The sequence below is a fragment of the Tetrao urogallus genome (assembly GCF_951394365.1).
Source record: "Tetrao urogallus genome assembly, chromosome: 4".
In the NCBI taxonomy this organism is placed as follows: domain Eukaryota; kingdom Metazoa; phylum Chordata; class Aves; order Galliformes; family Phasianidae; genus Tetrao; species Tetrao urogallus.
The window spans coordinates 18,863,863-18,882,133 of record NC_136817.1 but is presented as its reverse complement, the minus strand read 5'-3'; the positions used below and the strand labels follow the sequence as shown (position 1 = coordinate 18,882,133).

The 18,271-nt window shown below is 37.1% G+C and overlaps 1 protein-coding gene across 3 annotated transcripts in view; it reads right to left on the bottom strand.

The window, feature by feature from the left end:
- TBCK (TBC1 domain containing kinase) overlaps positions 1–15,436 on the bottom strand; it is a gene marked incomplete at both ends in the record, with an annotated part of 81,402 nt that extends 65,966 nt beyond the window's left edge. For all 3 annotated transcript variants that reach the window (XM_079534963.1, XM_079534964.1, XM_079534965.1), the window contains 2 exons: positions 13,092–13,164; positions 15,244–15,436. In XM_079534963.1, coding sequence (XP_079391089.1) covers positions 13,092–13,164; positions 15,244–15,436 — 266 coding nt within the window. The remainder of the gene's footprint in view (positions 1–13,091; positions 13,165–15,243) is intronic.
- Positions 15,437–18,271: the final 2,835 nt, after the last annotated feature.

Here is an 18,271-nt window from a genome sequence, read left to right as displayed (position 1 = left end):
ACAAGGGAAATCAGAAACTTTAAGACAGAAGGATTCTGAATTCTTGAAAAAACAAACAAAAACCCACCAAACTGCAAGAAACATGTAAGAAACTGAGCCAGAATCTCCAAGATATGATGCTCTGGTAAAAAATTACTGCAATGGATTATTACCATTTTAGGCCAAAAATCAATGGTCTTTCACACTTTAAAGGGTCAGAACCTGAACTTATTTGAATCCAGTATCCTTTTTCCTAAAAAGACGATAGGCAGATGCCTAGGAAAGGATTGAGGGGAGGGTACAGAACAAGTGTATATGAAGCGTTCCCTGATACTTCCTGGCTTCCAAACAGAACACAAAAAGCAAACAAAGAACACAACCAACCAACCACTGAGAAAAAGCACACAAAAAAACCAACAAATAAATTTCCTCAAGTATCGTATCCAATCATGTCTGACTATAAAGTAATCCCTGCAAGCCTCAACAGATTTCGTAACAGAGAATCCAATATTCCAAGTCCTTCATCCACATTCACAGGAAAGGACCTGTCAGTTGCTGTGAAAATCCACAGCCACCAAGTATTCTGTAAGAATTCCTTGCTATGTTATCAAAGGGCTCTCTACAGAGTGTCCTATTACTCTAAATTCCAGATGAATAATTTGAAATTTCAGCTTGAAGCAAATAAAATGATTGCCAAACTGCAGAGTAGGGAAGGAGGTTTTGGAAAAATCCATTTGACAGCCAGCAGCAGTAGTCCCTCTGCATACCACAGACTGCTGAGGGGAAAATAAAATAAAAACCACTTTACTGCCTTGAATACTTAAAAAAAAAAAAAAAAGAAAAAAAAAAAAAAAAAAAAAAAGACTGTAGATCATACAGCTGGAAATCAGAGGTGGGTGGAGTTGGGAGACTTGACCTATTAAACTGTGGAAAAAGAGAATTCCAAAGAGAGAAAAAAGAAGAATGAAAAGAAGAGGTAAAAGGTCAGCATTCGTTTCAATATCATAGAATTTAGATTCACTCAGGTTTCCCTTCCTTCAGTTGAATGGCAAATCAATGCCCATCTGCACAAGAACTCACTGTATTCATCCTTAGCAAAAGTGCATTCAGATCATTAATTGGAAAGATGACTTCTCCATACTTCTTTACTGCTACACCAAAACAGTTTAAAATGAAAGAGTAACCAAGTAGCACACAAGATCTTTTTCCCTCTTTACTGATTACAGTTACACTTTCTGCTGAAGAAAGCAATCTCTTTTTTGGCGACTTCAACACAGGCAGCTGTAGCTATTTCAGGGTGGTTAACCAGAACACGCAGTTACACCTGAACATCAATTGAGGGAACAAAGATATCTGGGGCTCGATGCAAAAATGGAGGCAGCAGCATAACTCTGGCGCAGGAGAAATCCTTCTGGTTGTCACGATTGCATTTGTGGTATTTTTAATTGGTGACGGCAGCTTTTGGGTTTCTAAATCTACCAAAAAGCTTCGTGCGCTATTCTGAAAAAGTGTTTCATACTGTGAAATTAACGGAGGTCCACCTAGAATTTGACAAAAGACTGGCATCACAAAAAAGCCTTCCTATCTAGATAACTGTAGAGAGCCCTGTAATTTTTGCACCTACTGGAGATAAATATGTCAGTTAGGGTTAGAAGTAATGCTTCTTCATTGTAGTGGAAATTCAAGGCAAGAGGGAATTTATAACAGCTGAAACTAGAATTATTTTGACTGTCCTCCAGAACAACAAAACCAAGAGGAGCAAGGTATGCTGATTATACCACGTTCAAGCATATCTGTTTCCTCAGACTTCAAACATATGGGGACATACATAGAGATGCATGCTTAAGAAGCCCTTTATCCAATCTGTGCGTCTTTCTCTAACGCTAAATTCTTGCTGAAAAAGTAAAAACTGAAGGAAGAACATCTCAGAAATCAGGAGTGTTAAGAGGCTTATGACACTGGTATACAGGAGCAAAAAGACAGATTCCTTTTCCATACAGGAAAATACACCAGTGTGACATGAACCAGCAAAGCCATCAATCACTACTCCAGACCCTGTGAGACAAACAAGAACTTAGAATTCAGGAAGGAGACTCATCCCAACAAAGTGTGTCTGTTCAAAGTGGAACAGAATCAGGTTGTGAACAGATGTAATGTTTCCGAACTCATAAAAATTACAATACTTTAACACAATCAAAACTGCAAACCAAAGAAAATAACATTTGGAGTTCTACTACAGTGAATGATGCAGACACATTGGTTAGAAGCAGTGCAGCCAAGCGGTTACAGCAAAGAATGAAGTTTGGGTATAATCCCAGCTGAGACAACCACTACGCTGACCTCAAGAAAGCCATCTGACCTTCTCATGCCTCAAAAGACCAGCTGGAAAACTGGATAAAAAACAGGACTGGTCGAAAAACAGATGTGCAGATGAATTGGGTCTTCCTGGGTAAATAAATTACAAAATACCTTATATAGAACATAAAGAGTTTGATGCAGGTGGGAATGGTTTATTTAGCACTTTATTACATGTTTGATTAAAAAATGGCACTAGGGATTGAGACTGTAAACACTGCCAATGTACTTGGAAATGCACTCACATTATCAGAACGAAATGAACTGGAAGGGAATGCAACAAGCTGAGAGTACAAGACAGAAAAAATTAATTTTATGACAAAGACCTCAGGAAGTTTCTAACTCACACACAGAGGTATTTCACACAGGATATCTTCAACAAGTTTGCATTGCTCATCTGAGGAAACTCAGAAAGCCCTTTCATTCCTCTTCTAGAGTTTTAAGCTGAAAGCATGATTTTAAAAGCAACACAAATGATGTTACATTTTTATGAAGGTCTCAACTTGTAATGTCCAATAAAAAAAATCCATAAAACAGTGGATGAAAGCATAGATAAAAAGGAAGAACTTCATATATACAGCATAATGCACGCAAAAATGTTTAGACATCATTTTTCAGATTGTTATCACTTTGAATGATTTCAATGCATCTCCTCCTCTTAAAGCACAAATTTTAAGCCACAGCACTTGAATTCCATTAAGATATTCAGCACTCATCCTATATGCCAGGGGAGCAAATGAACAAAAGACCATCTAAAACAATAAGCACACCTGATAAAGCACTGTCTTAATGAAACCAGTAGCACCGTCTGCTTTAATGTACAGAAAGAGAAAGATGCATTCAAACTCCCAGATTTTGATCTTGCCACTGATTAGCTTGTGAGAAATAATTTTTTGTCACTCAGGCCTCAAGTTGTCAAGAACAACACTTCTACTTTGACCAAAAAGCACTATGAGAAAGTTTCGGTCACCACCTGGTGATAAGGTCAAACAGACCTCATCTGAAACCTGATCATAGACTACACATTAGTAGATAAACAGCAGAGTAGAACTAGATGCACAATGACAATAAAAAAAAACAAGCAAGAGCAAGTGGAATGAGCTTACTTTCCTATTCTGCACAAAACCAAACAACAACAAAAGTTAACAGAACAACAACCACCAACTTCTGAGATTATACACATGTTGCCAACATTTCATTTAATGCAGTGACACCTCACGGTTTCACGCTTTCAAGCTGACAAACTGTAAGAGTAGAATTAAGATCAACTTCAGTCAGATAATAAAAATCTTTGCATCCTCTGAACAAATACACATGCCTCTGAAAGGTCACATACTTTGTGATCAATAATCCTGGCAAAATCTATCACAATCACAGGTATAGAAAACCAGTCTGACAACATATAGAAAGGCAATAAAAGAATTAACTGCAGTCAGGATATTTTCCTTTAAAAAATTAAAAGGTATTAAAATTAAATAAATTAAATTAAATTCGACCTTCAGCTGCTCAAAAACCATTTCCATGACAGTTCCAAATTTGAAATCAAACCCTATATTCTAGACAAGGATAATCACTCATTTGTACCTGAGGGCACCAGTATCTAAACTTTTAGGCACAGAGTATGTTAAATTTCAACTCTCCAAAGTACACAGAACTTGACATTTGTCTATTAAACATCTATTGTGCAGTAAAAGGTATAATTAGCAGCACCACCAGACCCTTAAGGCACACAGTCATTGAAGGAAAAATAACTCCCAAAGGATGCAGGATGAACAGTCACACTGCTGGCACCTGTCATTTCCCCACCTTAGTCTATGCTATAAAGTGAAGGACATATCTGGAAATCAATTGCTAATTGCACCCTGAACTGTCAAATGTCAGCAGATCAGAGTTGGGTTCATGCCTCTACACTTGTGAAGACAGCTGTAACAGCTGCAGATCAAACTTTACCTGATTCACAAATCTGTCATGATCACCCCATCACATTACAATACTAACAATCTTTTCAGACTTAAATACATAAAATTGTATGTTTCAATAGAGAACAGATGACTGCAAAAGTAAAAGAGCTAGCACAGGCAACACAAATGCTTTCAGCTTTGAGAGTTGAAGGTGAAACAATCATGGTTTGCAATCCCTTCTGAAATCAACAATCAAGAGCAAGTTCTCCTACATCTGTGAAGATACTCTTGTCGATAGCTGAAGCTAGCATGTTAGCCTATCAAATCCAGGCACCAGTCAATGTGCTCCCCAGGCAAAAATCTTATTTTGAGCTGCTGATCTCAACCCACATTAGTAGTGCATTCACCTAAAAGACAAAAATTTGGTCTACTACCATTTTCTACTACCAGAGAATTTCAAGACTCTTCTAATAGAAAGTGATGTATTCACGAAGATGAAATTTCAAGAAAAACCGTTCTTCTTCTGTCTCCCAAATATATTCATGATTTAAGAAAGTCACACAGTTTACGTGACTACATAATGACAACTACAACAATGCTGTGTTATACATTTAAAATGCTCCTACAAAAGGAAGAATATAAAATTATTTTTATAGTCACCACATTCATACTCTGTAAGCATTTTAAGAATATAAGAAATTCCACTATGCCTACATTTCCAGCCAAATGATAGCCTTACCAATTGCTTAATCTGTGCTAAGAAACAAAAATAAAGACTAACCAATTTCCAGGAATCAATTTCTAGCTGAATCACCAGAGCTGTCGGAAACCAGAGTAATCAACAAGAACTGCCCATCCTGTGCTGTTAGTCCACTCAATTAATATCCAAAAAGTTACTCAAAGGTTCCAGTGTTGCTCTTAGAATGTAAACTACTATGTTACTTGTTCAACTGCAATTCTGTAAAGTCACTAAGTGTCCGTAACATTTACATCAGTCACTTAAAATCAGTGCTTTTCAAAGGTTTGCTGACAGGATACAGCAGATTAATTCAATCCCTGCTTCTTCCTTTCCTCCAGTAACAGAAAACATTGCACAGAATTAGCTAACATTGTCTTTGCCAGGAAGAAAGGGAAGCAGGGTGGATGGCAGAATATAATCAGATCTGCCATTCCACTCTACAGTTAACTGAGTGCAGCTTCCTTCTGTAGACCAAAGACAGAAGGAAAGCATTCTCTCAATGAAAAGACACAGACACATATATGTGAAAGAACTATATCAGCAGGTGACTTTAGATGCTATGCTTGAAGCCCTGTTTTAATAAAACAAGAGATTATGTCTTAAAGGTAAGCTACTTTCAGACACCAAAGCAGCTTTTTTTCACCCTGCCCCTCTATAGCTCAAAAAGATGACAGAAGAGTCTTCTGTCACCCCTGCCTCTATCCAGGCAGAAGCCAACTCTCATAAACCAGAATCCATAAGCCTATATCCATCTTATAAGGATAACTGTGATTTTATTAGGGCTGTGAAGATTATCTCTCATAAAGATTAATGTCACAGTGGGATTTCCACAGAAGTTTTTATTCCAAAAAGGAGTGGGTCATCATCTACGTTTGCCAGTAGCAAAAACTCTGCAATCACATTATTAAAAGACTGTAGGTCTTGTCAGACTCTCAGCTGTGAGCAGAGGGATTGAGATATAATCACTAAGGGGGAGCTTTCTTCACAAAAATAAAATTTAAAACTATGGTACTTTTGGTTGAGTCTTTGACCAGGGGCTTTCATTTCTATGTTACATATACAGTCTCTGGGTTATAGCAAATGCATGGGCTGAATTAAGTGCGAAAAAGACACACAGTTTCAAGTCTACCTGAAGCATTTCAAGTTTTAAAAGTAAAGCAAAACCAACCAACCAAACAAACAAAAAAAACAGCAACACAAAAGCCTTGCCCTTCAGCAAACTTGCTTGCAAGTCAGCTTCTTTGCTCATAAGAGCATACGTATGCACAACATACACTGTGGACTGTAACACTTATTTTACAGTGCTAAATGTTCTTTTCAGTTTTAGTAAGGCAGCTGAGGAATATTTAAGGAAGCTTTTAGGTGTTTGAAGAAATAAACCTGGTAATTTCCGCCAGTTCACAAATAATTTGTTGAATATAACAGAAGTTTAGAGCCAAAAAATAAGGAATTTTGTTGACTGAATTGTGTTTAATGCAAGATTGTAATGCTTTTTCTCCATAAAGAAAAGCAAAACCAAGTATTTTACTACTTTAAACATGTCCCAAGTAAAACAGTAAAAGCTGACTCGTATGTATTATCATGTTTGATCAAATTTTAAGGGTAGAAAAACTCACTAGAAAATAAAATGATTGTCTGCTCAGGATTTGCTGGAAATTTTGCACCGGCAGGAAGCAAATAGCTAACCATACCCTAAATAAAGATATATGCCTCCAGTGCTTATCTTATTTTTTCACTGTCATCATACGTAGGTCTCTGAAGATTTCCTTTCACACAGTTTAAATCTGAATGATTTATTTTGCAGACTGCAAATATTTCTGATAGTAGTCAGGAAAGAATTCACGTCCGCCTTTATATTTTCATCATTAAATTGCACAAGTTTCAGTCACTCCTGGCAGCCACAGATGAATTAATCACAGAACAAACAGGTACTGCACAATCCAGCATTTTCCTTATCTTTGAACCTTTCCCAGCTTGGACAGATGCTGCGTTCTTCACTGTGCTGGAAGAGAGCAGAACAGATGAGCTCCTGGAAATAGAGCTTTTGCTCCCAGGCATCCAAAGCAGGGCACCATTAAAATATCACTTGAATTCAGAGATCACATATAATAAAGTACGGCTTTGACCGTACTAAACAGTAAGAGAAAATGTTAGTAACATTGGGATTCCCAATACTATCTTCTCTGTTCCCCAAAAAAATCCATCTATGTTCTCCTTTGTTTTGAGATTAAACTCGCCCCATATCACTGCACAGTGCACGACAAGCCAAAAGAACAATCTCAAAATGCTCAAGACACAAAAAAGCAAGCATTCCTCCTCTTCAAAAACATAACAATTAAGGAATTGACTTCTCTTAAAGAATTCAGCTTCTGTGAACAAAATAGTCCTCTTGAACATAACCTAGTTCAAGAAGCTGTAGTAATTTCAAATGACACTTTGTATACAACCACTTGTTCCAGTAAGTATCAATACTGTACAACAATAACCAAACATGCTTTCTTTGTAAGAGTTACTGGATAGCAGGAAAAGCACACAAATCCTTATAAAACTGCATCAAAGCAATCTCTTAACAAATCTCTCTGCCTGCACTTTAGCTTTCTTTGCAGGATGACATCAAGCATCAGCAACAAGCCACATTCCTAATTTAAATAAACAAGAATACAGAGATAAACATTTTATAACGGTGCAACAGAATTTTTAAACCTATGAACCAAAATGGCAGCAGTGCACAGGTTTCCTCTTAAAGCCAGACATTTCCTGAAAACCAGTAGATCTTGCAAGTGCTTTTCTAACAGTTCAGTTTTCTTGTTTTTGTTTTTTTAATCTAAATATCTTAAGGTTAGAAGTCAGATACATTTTAGTAGTTAGCTCAAAAGAGTTTGGATCCTTACATCAATGGTACAGATGCTATGCAAAAGTGAAACAGAACAGAAAGTTCCAACTGAAGAACAGTCTCCAAATGCAGGTGATCAAAGGGACTTCACAACTAGGCCAATAAGCAATGGTGCTGTTAGAAATTTCGTAGCTAGCAACTAATATTCCTCAAGGCATTAGAAGTGCATCACTTTGATCTATAGTGCAGTCTGCATCACTGCAACAGGCAGGAAACACCTATCGAGAGGTAACACTAAACTCGCACGTAGCCAAACCAGATGCCTGTGACTAAAGGCTATAAATGTACTAATTAGCATACAACTTGTATCAAACTGCCTTTTAACTAAAACTAAAAATGTCATCAAAAGGACAGATAGAGATGGATGCAGCTGAATGTAGAAGAAATTCATTTAACAGAAGCTGTCAGACAGAAGGACTGGGCTGTCTGTAGTCATGCTGAAAGAGTAGTTTCTCAGCTACAAAACACTATTTTACAACACAGGCACCACAGTTAGCTGTGCATTTTTGCACGTGACAAAAAGAGCGTGCATGTTGCATTCACAAAACATGCATGGCCATCCAGAAGGTGGCTTACCTTTCACACTGCTGTTGCCACAACTGATATTAACCACCCATGCCATTGCTGGGCTCACATCCACTGTTTCATCTCCATAAGTGTTCAGCAAGTATCGATGAATGTCAGTGGGTGCAATTTTTTTCCATATACAGGAATTCAGTCTCACACCTTTGCTCCATACACACTTCCACATCAGCTGCCATTCTGTAAGACTGCCCCCTTTGCTGCCATCTATTGCACAGCAACAAGAAGTAATGGATTATTGGTGGGAAGGTTCAACCTCTACTGCTGTCATCCACCTTTAATGTTGTAGGGCATCATAAACTGGAAGGCATTACTTTCAGAGCAACCCTCATACTTACAGAAATCAAAACGTTCTTATGTTGAGAAAAGCAGCATTGAATAACACACAAACGAGTCAGGACTAACATCTAATCTTTCAGTATAGTTTTGGAAAGAAACCATTGGCAAGAAACGACAGGCAAACAACAGCCACTAAACACCCAAAATCAGATTCTCACACATGCTTTGGAAAAAAAACTAATTCTAAATAAGTTTATTTATTAATGCCACTCTATTTTACTGCTTGACCGTTTATCCTTGCTAAATGCAACCTCATTACGACATATGGATTTCTCATGCAAAATTCCAGCACAGACTTGATTCAAAGCAGAATGCACTCTGCCCTTGAAGTTCTGCTCATACGCAGCTCTTCAAGTCAAATCATGTAAGACCATCAGCCTTTTGATGATTTGCACCTGACTTACAAAATTTTTGAGGAATCCCTGGCTACTCAAGAACTGCTTTCCCCATGCTCTGCATTTACCACTACCTTCTATTACATAGCTTCACTTCAAGTTTGCCAAAAGTACATTAACAGCAAAGACAGCATAACAAAATTTAATCGATGGGCAGACAATACAGTCAAATAAAATGTAATCATCCGCATCACTCAGCTCATGTTTTCTCCAAACTAGTAAACAGCTGTGGACACAGCCTGCATCCAATCAAAAGTTGTATGCATGAAACACCATACCTTGCATCTCTGATGGTTCACTAGCAATTTCTGAAAACCCTAACTTGCAAAACATACGACTATATTTTACTGAAGAAAGGAATAAGCATAGGCTGCCCAAGCCACAAATTGAAAGCCAATTCAGAAACTCAGCTGTAGGTGCCAAGTCTGCCGAATGTCACTATTTGCTGGCATTTTTATTATTATGAGTACAAGTGCAGACCAGCTTCCTGAAAGAATGAACGCACTTCAAGTGTGACTGAAAAGGCAAAACTCCCAAGTCTTCTTCTAACAGCACAGAAGCAGAGAAAATAATTCCTTTAACACTGTCTGGCAAAGGTATCCCACGGGTATAGTTTTAAATGTGTTTAAAAGACAGAGAATCTTAAAAATAAATTCACATGCTACATTCTGGTTCGTGGTATCACCAGGGCTAAAAGAACTAGTAACTTAGCAAATCTAGTAAAGTTTTGGCTTCCACAAACTTGAAAACTACCCTTAGTGAAACTTCTTAAGTACAACAGTTTAATTCTTCGTGACTTTTTGTGACTTATGTTCAATTCATTTACAATAAATCCTTGCATGCACAAGGAGACACAGAGGAAGTCAGCCAGACTTTAAGACACATTTTCAAATCTCCAAACAGCACTAAACTACTACATGTTTAAATTAGATATTTACTATTGTGCTTTGCTATGTACATGAGTTCCTAGCTCCTTAAGAAAATAAGACTCCTCAACATATGTCTGAGAGCTAGTTTTTGAATAATGACTGTTTCTAGCTAAAATTAAGTACTTACTTTCTCTGACCCACAATAAAAACAAACAGGATATTAAATTAGGAATAAACAAGAAGGGAACAATGTCCATGTGGCCACCCTCAGAAAAACAAAGAAACATGGAAGACACTGAAGAACTGCTAAATTCCTCTTCTGCATCTGGTTACATACAAGAAGAATCACAAGAACTCTACTCATTTCATCCACTGGAGAGTTACTGAAATTTGGATGATAGATGCAACCACAGCACGTGCTACTTTTAGGATCCCACCACTCAGAAAAGAAAGTTATCCAGCTATCAGTTATCAAATACTTACTAGCACTACATTTTGCAAGTGAAGTTGAGCACATTAATTTTAAGGACAATTGCAAATCATCACTGCAAGTTCTGGAGTGTGCTGCCACAGTATTAAGACTGAATTCCTGAGTATATCACAAATCCAGATTCTAGAAACTTTTGGTGATATGCTCAGAAATAAAACCTACTGCCCAGCAACAGAGCAGGTTATGTTGATGGTGATGTTAGAGTATTTCTGATTTCCAGTATTTGGCCCCTATGTGCACATGACTCACTAGAACTGGAAAAGCTGATAAAACTCTGAGGTTAATTACTCAGCTATATATATATTTTTTTTCTTTAACTATAATTCATATATTAGTGAATGTGTGCTACACTTGATGCATGACTTCAGACAAGATTAGCTGCAAATAACTACCAGACAGCTGTATGGCCTGTTTTCCAAGATGGACAGTCCATAACATCACGTCTTAAACTTCTGCACTAGCACAATAGAAGATTTCCTGCTGATTTTACATCAGCTTGTGGTACAGGTGCAAAGGACTTAAGTTACTGGCAAGCATAAGGAGAATTAATCTAGGGAGCAGAAGAGCAGCTTTTCACATTCCATAAACAACTTATAAAATTAATTGCAATAGCATACATATCAAGTCCGGATGTGTAACCAGCTTGGCCATCACTGACAAATGCAATCAAAACACATAGAAGAAGTCAAATACTTCCCTCCAAAGGTAATTAATACTGACAGTTCAGATAACCAGTAACTGGGAATTAGTCTATCCAAGTTGTTTCCAGAAATTTATAGGTCTCACAAAAGAAACAAAAAAGGTCTGTTTTAATTTAAGAAAAAAAAGAAAAAAGATAGAGGGAAAACCACAGAATCACAGAACAGTTTAGGTTGGAATGGACCCTTAAGTTCCAACCCCCCTGCTGCAGGCAAGGACACTTCCCACTGGACCAGGTTGCTCAAACCCCCCTCCAGCCTGGCCTTGAGTGCTTTCAGGAAGGGGGCAAATGTCAGCCTTGCAAGAAACTTCATTTTTTAGTGAACATAATTTATCTCTTATGTACTATCACAAAGGCTATTATCTACAGTAGATAAATCACTGATGTCTGAAAGTTAGGAACATACATAAAGGCTATATGTTAACCCAATGCCTCAAGTGTCACAACTTCCTGAAAAAATCCTAGCTGACTCATAGAAACAAAGATCAGAGAGTCTATACTGATGTATAGACTATATCTTCTACTATATCAAGTCTAAAGGAAAAGGTAATGCCAGGCTTTATGCATCTTCTCAACAGAACAACAGCCAAAATAGCCAAGATAACTATAACAGACTAAATACCTTATCTTGGCATGCCAAAACAACAACCTGTGTACCTCGACAACCCACCTAAAAATATCTCAAAGACCTTTCAGGATGCCACAAAACACAGCTGATACAGAGGGGCATGACAGATATGCATACAGAACACAACCATTGTGTGATGAAGATTCATTTATAGAATTTTGAGAGAGAACTTTTCCCCTCCATAGCAACAAAACATACGTATGAATTGTATCAAGCAATTCAAAGAAAACTGAAATAGCTACAAAAACAGTCAAGAGACAGCAGACAGACTGAGCTGCTTCTCATCCGACACCAAGACACACATGTTCAAAAGCCAGTGTGAGAACTGGGAAGAAAAGAGCTTCTGATGCTTTCACTATTTCTGGAACTTCGCACAATAAGAACCTGATGCAAAACCGTGTGAAGGGCTGCAATTTATATCACACATGAAAAGCCCTTTACACATCATCTTTAAATACCTCTCTATCTGAAAAAAGAAAATAGAAGCCATATTCGTCTAACATTCCTCTGCAACACAGAATGACATTCAAGCTGTTGTTCACCAAAAGCTAACATACTGGCAACAGAGCATTTTATATTTAGATTTACCTCTGCTTAAAAACATTGTTAGCATTCTGTTTATTATGTTTGCTTCTTTAAAGATAAAGCTCAACTATTCTACACATTCTAGCATGAAAGCTAGTGCTCTTAATTTTGGACCAAAGTCTTGGTGGAGTGGCTATATCAGCCCAAATTAAAACTGCTTATTAACAGTCTGGCATAGGTATCTTATATCCTGTCCAGTCTCTAGTTAATAAGTTAACAGATGTCTGCATGCATCAAATTCTCTCCCTTCTAGTGAAAGCAGAATTTCATCATCAGGGACACAAAAAAAATTCAAAATAGTTATTAGGAAGATACTGACCCCAAAGAGGTCTGACTGTGTTCTAAAAAAGAAAATCCAAAACTACTATTACAAGTAGATTGAGTTGCAAAGTATTTCCATTGCAATATAACCCCCATAACTCCTCTAGCTTCTTGAACTGTACAGAAATGTGCACTCCAGGCATGCGTTCATCTGATAAACAATGTTTATACACTGAGCTCTACGAGAATACAATTGATGCAAACCAGCAAATAGTTTAAATTAATAAAAAAAAAAAAAAAAAAAAAAAAAAAAAAAAAGGCCAGGAATTTGCCATAGATATGTCAAACTTTGAGAAGTTTAACTTGACACCTTACCTGACTGGTTTTCCCTCTCGTAGCAAATCTTCCAGACTATTTTCACAGTGTTCAGCAGCCACAACAAGTCTCTCTAATAGGAAAAAAAGAAAAAGTATGTAAGTATCCGAGTTCAGACCTCTCAGTACCCACTTGGCAGACATTACACTATTTTGACATACACTGTGCATAAAATTACACATATTGAGCTGCTATGTACTAGTTGTGTACATCACAACCATTTTCATTTATGAAATACAGCAGACAACCTCACCGAAACACTTTTTCACTTTTTTTTTTTTCCACTTTTTTTTTTTTTTTTACACAGAAGTATAGAATTTTATAAAACCTTTCAGCCAGTGACAGTCAGATTTGGCTAACAGAGGTTTCAAAGATTAGCATCCACATGTTTGCAGAAATCTCCAGTCAGGGTGACAAGAGAGAGATTTAAAGTAACATCAACTTTGAGGAAAAGAAGAGGAAAAGGATTCAAAAGAGCACGGGAATCTCACCTGATCGACCAGCTAACACATTGCCAGCTGTAGTTTTTCTTGCCTAGAAAAACAGCGCATATTCTGGACACTGAAAGCTATTGTCACACTAAAGCTAGCAAATATAAAAGGAAGATGATGGTACAGGAGAGTGCACAGGGGAGGAAGGTTTTGCTTTTGCTACTCACAGAACAGCTAGAAGTGAACTTTCAAATTCAAAACCAAACCAAAGTAACTATCCCAAACATAAGTAGTCTTACCAGACTTACAGTAACAAAGATAGAAAGTACTTCAAGGCACGCAAGTCATAACTGACATTTTGAAGAAAAATAACATCAAATCACTACACATAGGATAACAAGAATTCTGTCAGTATCAGAAGAATAAGATTTCCCATCAATGTTAGTATGTTTGCAAGAAAAGCCGTATCTTTGATACTTGTTATTCTAATCACTACAGCGGCTTCACAGTTAAACGTTTTACTTGCTTTTCTGCAAACTGCTTTAGTTATCGAGTATTTTCCTTTATATTTCCATACACTCAAACCTTCATGTGTCTTCACTGTCAAACCGGCCAAGTTTGCTTATATATCTCTTGTATCTAATGCTTATGGTGGCTAATGTTTCTTAATCTCTCACCTTGAACACTACAATAAGTAAATCCCATTTTCTGTTTTGAGAGGTACTAGCAAAATTAAGATAAAATAAACAATCTTGCTAGATCTCCTGGCTACAGAAATCTAAAAATCTGTGAGTTTCAGAGCAAATGAAAACATACTAAAAGAACTTCTGCATGCTCCCTTCCTCACAGCCCCTCGGAACACTTCACAACACGTTTACTTGGCATTATCACAATTCTCTAAAAATCTGAAACATCCTATCTTTTTGCACTCTAAAGGAAAATACATTACCTGTTCTACTTTGTTTGATCAGTTAAACTGTCTCATAAGTTCACACAGTGCACTTTTACATTGGACCACTGTTGGTTTAACAGCTGAGACTGGCAACTATATGAATTCGGTCACAGGTGTTACCGAAAGGTGCAGACTTTTTGTGGAAATTAAGTGCTGTTGTCCCACTGAGCTTGCCCAATGAGATCATGTGGAACAGGAAAAACAACTGAAGCCTTATTTCAGCTAAAAATACATATAACAACAGCTATTAAAAAGAAATCCTCCGTACTAGAATAAAGTAATTTTTAGTGGGAGAGATCTTAAAACAGCTAGAAATCAAAAGAAAAAAAAAAAGAAAGGAAGCTGAGACACTAAGGAAAAGAAAGCTGAGACTGAGACAGCTAGAACAGCTACAAACGTACAAGAGATCTAACCATCATATGAAACTGATCACACAAACACAGCACAGGAGCTTGGCATAAAAAAAAAAGAGATGTATTTCAAAGTCATGGTGCAACAACCGAGTACCAGAATTTTTAGCTTTTATCAGTTAGCATGATGCATAACAAAAGAAAACACGATGAGCCTCTGCCTCGACTCTGCAAAGAAGAAACAAAGGCACCAAGATCACCAGTTACAGAACAGTGTGCAGTTATTTTGAATCTGCAAACCAGCAACCTTCTTAACAGGTGCTATAAAGGCAATATTCTGCTCGGTCATCTTCAGATATTTTTTCACGAGATTATAACAATAACCAAACATTAAATATCCTTATTAAACAGATACTCACCATGTTTACCTCTGGTAATATCAACGTACTGGCAAAGCCTAGGATGGGTGATTGTTTTAAGGATTTGAAACCTCCCTAAAATTTTGATGGAGTTGGGTGTCAGAGGAAGGCCATTACTTCCACAAACATCATGTGGAAGAGCTGAGGCAAAGAAGGTGGAAGCACCCATCTCAGTATCTCTTAAAGGAAACATTTCTCTGCACAATCTTAAGCTCTTCCAAGCAGGCCGTGTTCCTTAAAAAGAAAGCATAGATAAAAAGTTTACACACAAACAATACACATTCTTGTAATCATCTTATGAGTTGCTTATTAAATAATGCACTTACATTTTTTTCTGCCTCAGTAAGGGGAAACTGGATATTTTTGCATAATTAACATCATATTAATAACACAGTGCTGGTGCATCATAAACATTACATTTAAACATGAAAATAGAATGAGTTTTAAAGACTTAACAGTCAAAACTGGGTTTAGCAGCAGACAAACTCTTTAACACAGACAATCTTCAGAGCAATACTGCAATATAAAGGTTCTGTACTTAAAAACCAGTAACCACACTGAAGAGAAAACATTCCTCTAAAGTACCACCTTGTACCAGCAGGCCACAAATCAAGATTGCCGTTGCTTGTGTGATAATCCAGCATCTACATACTATAGCATTTCTAATAGTCTAAGCTGCAAAGTAACAGTCTTCTGTCCTACTAATATTTCTTTCCTACCCACAGGTACTACTCGCTCCCACACTGACTAACAAATTAAGGAAGCAATTTACAGAATATTGGGGCGCAACATACTTGTGTATAAGAGCACACCCATAATCAGAGATGAAAAAGCCAAGCTCACTTTTCAGTGAGCTCTGGTCTGCAAGTTGTGACAGAGAAGCATGCCCACTAACACGAGACCACAGAACAGAAAAAGCTTATGCAGAAGGCTACCATTGAGCTAGCTTCACCTCCAGAGGCCTCTGTGCATGTAATCAACAGCAAGAGCCCACCATCTAATGCAGAAAGCATATCCAACTCGCTCATCAGTTAGAAAAAGGTCTTTATAAGCTTCTAAGCAGAGAAACATGTATAGAGTTGCACCAGGAAAATTGGAGAAGAGGAGGAACCTGCAGGATTCAAAGCCCATAAAAAAAAATAGCAGGGAAAAGTTGTAGCATAAAAGCAACATAATTCTTTCAAACCAGACGTGATAAATCTTTTACCACCATAGGAGCTTCAAGAAATAATAAGAAAAGATTGAAAAATTAGACTGATCAGTAATGAAGCTAAATAGTGCTGTTATATCAGCCTTTTGGTCAACATCACAACCTTGTTCTCTGCACAAAATTCCCAGTAAAACTCACTTTTAAGAATCTTAGCTGAGATTCTGTTCCCATAATGGGTTGCACAGAGATCCTTATACAACAGACGTATTTACTGAGTCTATACAACTGGAAATTACAAAGTGTACCTTCTGTTTTTAATTATACAGTTTGATTTAAGATACAAAACAAATACAAGACAGCTTTCATCTGTGTGCATGTGGCATTTCTCCTTTAGAAACAAAGATGTGAGAAACGGTCCTTTAGCTTCTAACAGATACTGACATAAACAATATGAATGAATGCATCAAGGCATCAAACTTCAAAACAAACAACGACAAAAAAATACAAAAACGGCACAGATTTTGTATAGTAGTATTTTTGTGATCAAAAATCTTTGTAAAGATATAATGTCTTCATATCTTATGAATGTTTAGTGTTTTAGGGAGGTGATTTATTTTATGATTCTCAAAAAGCAACTAACAGGTAGAATATATCACTGGAAAGACATAGACTGGACTGAATGGAAGCACAAAGATTTATGGGTGTGCAGCAAGTTCCAGTGGAGAAGCTTTCACTGCGTCTTTACAATAACCCAAGGTTCAGATTCCTGTAAAAACATCGTGTTTGCCAGAAAGAACTACCTGGCTTCAGAAAGAAAATACTTATTAACCAAGAAGAAAAAAATTGGATTTGGAAAGCGAATTATAACCTTCTTTGGCACGAGTCCTCCAATAACTGTTTTAAAATAAAGAAACATTAACATAACTACAGTCTGGGCAGAGGGGTGCATGGAAGGAGTAAACTTGTGCCAAACATTGTGATGGATTATATGTGTAAATATTTAATATGTTTACTCAGATGAGAGATGTTTTCATTTTCACTGTGGAGATGTGGAGTAATACATTACATCCGCTTGCAGCTGATATTTGGAAAGAAGTTTTAACAAAAAAATTGCTAAATATCAAAAATCCAATAACCTTTTAAAGAGATCAAGCTTTTCTTGTGTTCTAGATGCACTGTGAGTACAAAGATGAATTAGATCACATGCAATGTTTTCAACTAGACAGCTGCACACCTATTGCTCACTTTGTTCGGGTGGGAACCAACGAACAGACCAGAAGAAATGAGAAAAACAGACAGTGTCCCTGACAGCTACTAAAAGGAATCATCAGTTTTAGAGGTATGCATTAAAACAAGTCCTCCTGTTACAGAGTGAATTCTGTTGACTCCCCAAAATGAATGAAAGAAATTATCTCTGATGCTGGAAAAGAGCTAGTTCTGTCAACATATAACTTTATTACAGTTAAGGTCAGATCTCTTGTCCTTAACTCTCCATTTCCATAGACTCCAAGGACTGAGTAACTAAATCAAGTAAGTCCAAAACTAAAGCTCAGTCCTTCCACCAACTTTAAGAATGGCCACCAGTTACAGCTCAAGTTAAAAGCTCTTTTCAACTAAAGTATTCTAATGCCTTCACAGACATTTCTAAACTCAAACATAAATGTTAAGCACATCTTAAAAATTCACCTGAGTTTTTAAAAAAATTTTCACTAAAAAAATCTGGTAGAAAAATACAGAGCACTACACATTCCCCTTGTGTTTAGGGTATAACAGTTCACAGAAGTTCATCTCTCCTACACAGAAAAGACATGCATTGCATTAATTTTATACATTATAAGAATGAATTATATTCTGCAGAGCCTTCTTATTACTGCAAAG